The 3,173-nt window shown below is 60.8% G+C and overlaps 1 protein-coding gene across 1 annotated transcript in view; it reads left to right on the top strand.

Annotated features, from left to right (window-relative positions):
- CSPG5 (chondroitin sulfate proteoglycan 5) overlaps positions 1-3,173 on the top strand; it is a gene marked incomplete at its 5' end in the record, with an annotated part of 5,288 nt that overhangs the window by 1,620 nt on the left and 495 nt on the right. The window contains 2 exons of the mRNA XM_042893280.1: positions 752-940; positions 1,393-1,465. Coding sequence (XP_042749214.1) covers positions 752-940; positions 1,393-1,465 — 262 coding nt within the window. The remainder of the gene's footprint in view (positions 1-751; positions 941-1,392; positions 1,466-3,173) is intronic.

Here is a 3,173-nt window from a genome sequence, read left to right as displayed (position 1 = left end):
AGATCCCACAGCCCCATGGGTGTCCCATACCCACCATGGGTGTCCCATAGGCCCCATGGGTGTCCCATACCCACCATGGGTGTCCCACAGCACCACTGGTGTCCCATTGTCCCAATGAGTCCCACAACTGCATGGGCGTCCCATAGTCCCCATGGGCATCACGTAGCACCATGGGTATCCCATAGCCCATTGGGTGTCCCACAGACCCATTGGGCACCCCACTTTCCTTTTGGGTATCCCCAGCCCCAGTGGGTGTCCCCTAGCCATGGCTGCATCCCCACAGGGGACATGGGGATGTCCCCTGGGTGCTCTTAGGGTGCAGGATCAGGGGTGAGGCTCAGCTTCCCCCAGCCCCAGCAGTAACACAGGAGGGACTTTGCTCCCTGCCCCATAGCCAGGGCCGCATCCCCAGGGCCGCAGCATGGCTGTGCCCCCCCGGGCGAGGGCTTTCCTCCAGGAATTAGGTCAGGGCTGTGCGGATGTGGCTGCGGCCGCAGCGCCCGTCGGGATTGCAGTGGGGAGGGCTCAGCATGTGGGTGTGCGACGGGGACGTGATGGGGACGTCCTGGTGGGTCGCTGCAATGCTCTGTATGGGGCTCAGGGCACCGCAGCCCCATTGCTGGGCCAGGGGGAGGTCACCCCTACGTGGGGACACCCATTAATCCCTTCCTCACCGGCCATAATCCCCCACAGATGTCCCCCGTGGGTCCCAGTGCCGGGGGTGACACCGTGACCCCGTGTCCCCTCACAGGTGCAACACACAGGACTACACGTGGCACAAGGGGACGCGCTGCGAGGCCATCGTCACCGACTTCCAGGTGCTGTGTGTGGCCGTGGGCTCGGCCGCGCTGGTGCTGCTGCTGCTCTTCATGCTCACGGTCTTCTTTGCCAAGAAGCTCTACCTGCTCAAGACGGAGAACAGCAAACTGCGCAAGACCAAGTGAGCGGGGTGACCCTGGGCGGGATGGGGAGTTGTCATCGTGTCCCCCTGCGCGGTGACAGCTGGGGACACGGGGACAGCAGGAACGTCACTGTGCTCCAGTGCGTTCATGCTTCCAGCCCTTTGGATGGGCACAGCTGGGGGTCTGGGGACCGCAGGTGACATCTGCCACTGCGGGCACCACTCTGTGAGGACACATGGGGCGCAGTGGGGTCACTCCGCACAACTGCTGCCTCGTATCCTCCCAGAGCCAAGCAAGGAGAAAGTGCTCCCACGGGTCACTAACGAGCTCTTAATTAGCGTTTGGCAGGGCTGAGTGTAATTAGCGGCGGAGCCCGTGCCAGAGCCTGGCTCCTCGGCTCCTGCCTGCCCCTGCACCGCATGAGGACCTCCTCAAAAATAAACCCCAGAGCGGCTGTGGGGCGCAGCGCTCACCCCGCGTCCCCCCGCAGATACCGCACTCCGTCCGAGCTGCACAACGACAACTTCTCGCTGTCTACCATCGCCGAGGGCTCCCACCCGAACGTAAGGATCCTCCCCACATCCCTCCCCACATCCCTCCCCACAGCCCCCATCCCCTTGGGTTGGGGGGTTTGAGGGTGGCGCTGCGCTGCGCTGTGCCGTGTCCCCACGGTGTCCCACCTGTGCCACCCGGTGCCGTTGGGTGACGCTGGAGCTGGGGATGCTCTCTGGGCTGTGGTGGGCGCTATGGGGGCAGCACTGCAGCCGTCCCCCACTTTTTGCGTTGCCACAGAGAGAAGCGCAGCATAGAGCCCTCTAACCCCGGCCCTATAGACATTTTCCCCCTGGTTTGGAGCAATTCTAGCACCATAGTGCCTGCAAGTGACCCAGCGGGAGCCCTGGCGCAGCCCCGGGGTGGATTCGGGACCAATCCCCACAAGTGGGTTGGATCAGGAGTGGATTTGGGAGTGTTCCCCACGTGTGGGACCATCTTTCCCCATGCCTTTGTCCCCACTGGTATGCCATGGGCTCGTTCCCATTGGTGCCTGGGAACTGTGAGCCCCACTGTGGAGGGGACAGCGATGGGGACACCCCAAGAAGGGGATTCGGGACTGAAGACCCGTTGTCTTATGTTGTCTTATGTGGCCCCTCTGTTTTATGGACACTGTATGACAAGGTGTCCAAGCGCAGGGGGGTGACATGGGGACACGTCCCACTGGTGGCACAGCTAATGGGACACAATAAAACCAAGACGTGGGACTCCTGTGTGGGGTGACTGCTTGGCACGAGGGGCTGCGACACAGACAGACCTCATGGGTGGCAGGGGGACAGCGGGTGGCAGCCAGTCAAGGTGATGGTGGCACATGGTGAGCTGGGCTCAGGGTGCTCCAGTGCCGAGCGGACAGCATGGGGACACCATGGGGACACCATGGATGCACTGTGGGGGCACCATGGGAACACAGTGGACTCCATTGCCTGCCCTCTGCCCGTGCCATGAGCGCTCCGTGGGGATGCCAGTGCCATCCGTGTGCTGGTGGATGCGTTCCCCTGTAGGAGGTGTGAGGTTGCAGTGTTGGATGTGATGTTGGGTGCATCCTCAACAGCCTGAACAAAGGTGGAGAAAGAGTTGACCAGCGATAGGGCTGGGAGCTGCAGGAGGGCAGATGGAGAGGGAAGGAAGGGAGCTTTCATAGTGGGGACAGTGAGGACAGTGTCCCATCCCTGCTGGTGCTTGAGGTCAGGTTGGGCTTCAGTTGGGTTGGATTGAGCTGGGTTGGGTTGGCTTTGGGTTGGGTTGGGCTTTGGTTTGAGTTGGGCTTTGTGTTGTGTTGGGTTGGCTTTGGGTTGGGTTGGGCTTTGAGTTGGGCTTTCCATTGCATTGGGTTGGGTTTGGGTTGGGTAGGGTTTGGGTTGGATTGGGTTGGGTTTGAGTTGGGTTGGCTTTGAGTTGGGCTTTGTGTTGCTTTGGGTTGGGTTTGGATTGGGTTGGGTTTGAGTTGGGTTGGGTTTGGGTTGGGTTGGGCTTGGGTTGGGTTGGCTTTGGGTTAAGTTGGCTTTGATTGAGTTGAATTGGCTTTGGTTTGGGTTGGGCTTTGAGTTGGGCTTTGCATTGCATTGGGTTGGGTTTGGGTTGGCTTGGCTTGGGTTTGGGTTGGGTTGTCTTTGGGTTGGGTTGGCTTTGGGTTGGCTTTGGGTTAGGCTGGCTTTGGGTTAGGCTGGCTTTGGGTTGGGTTGGGTTTGGGTTGGGTTTGGGTTGGGTTGGGTTTGGGTT

The sequence above is a fragment of the Lagopus leucura genome, unplaced genomic scaffold (assembly GCF_019238085.1).
Source record: "Lagopus leucura isolate 7727_CA_CO unplaced genomic scaffold, USGS_WTPT01 227-1_obj-0_obj, whole genome shotgun sequence".
NCBI lineage: Eukaryota > Metazoa > Chordata > Aves > Galliformes > Phasianidae > Lagopus > Lagopus leucura.
This window is presented reverse-complemented; position numbering and strand designations above follow the sequence as displayed.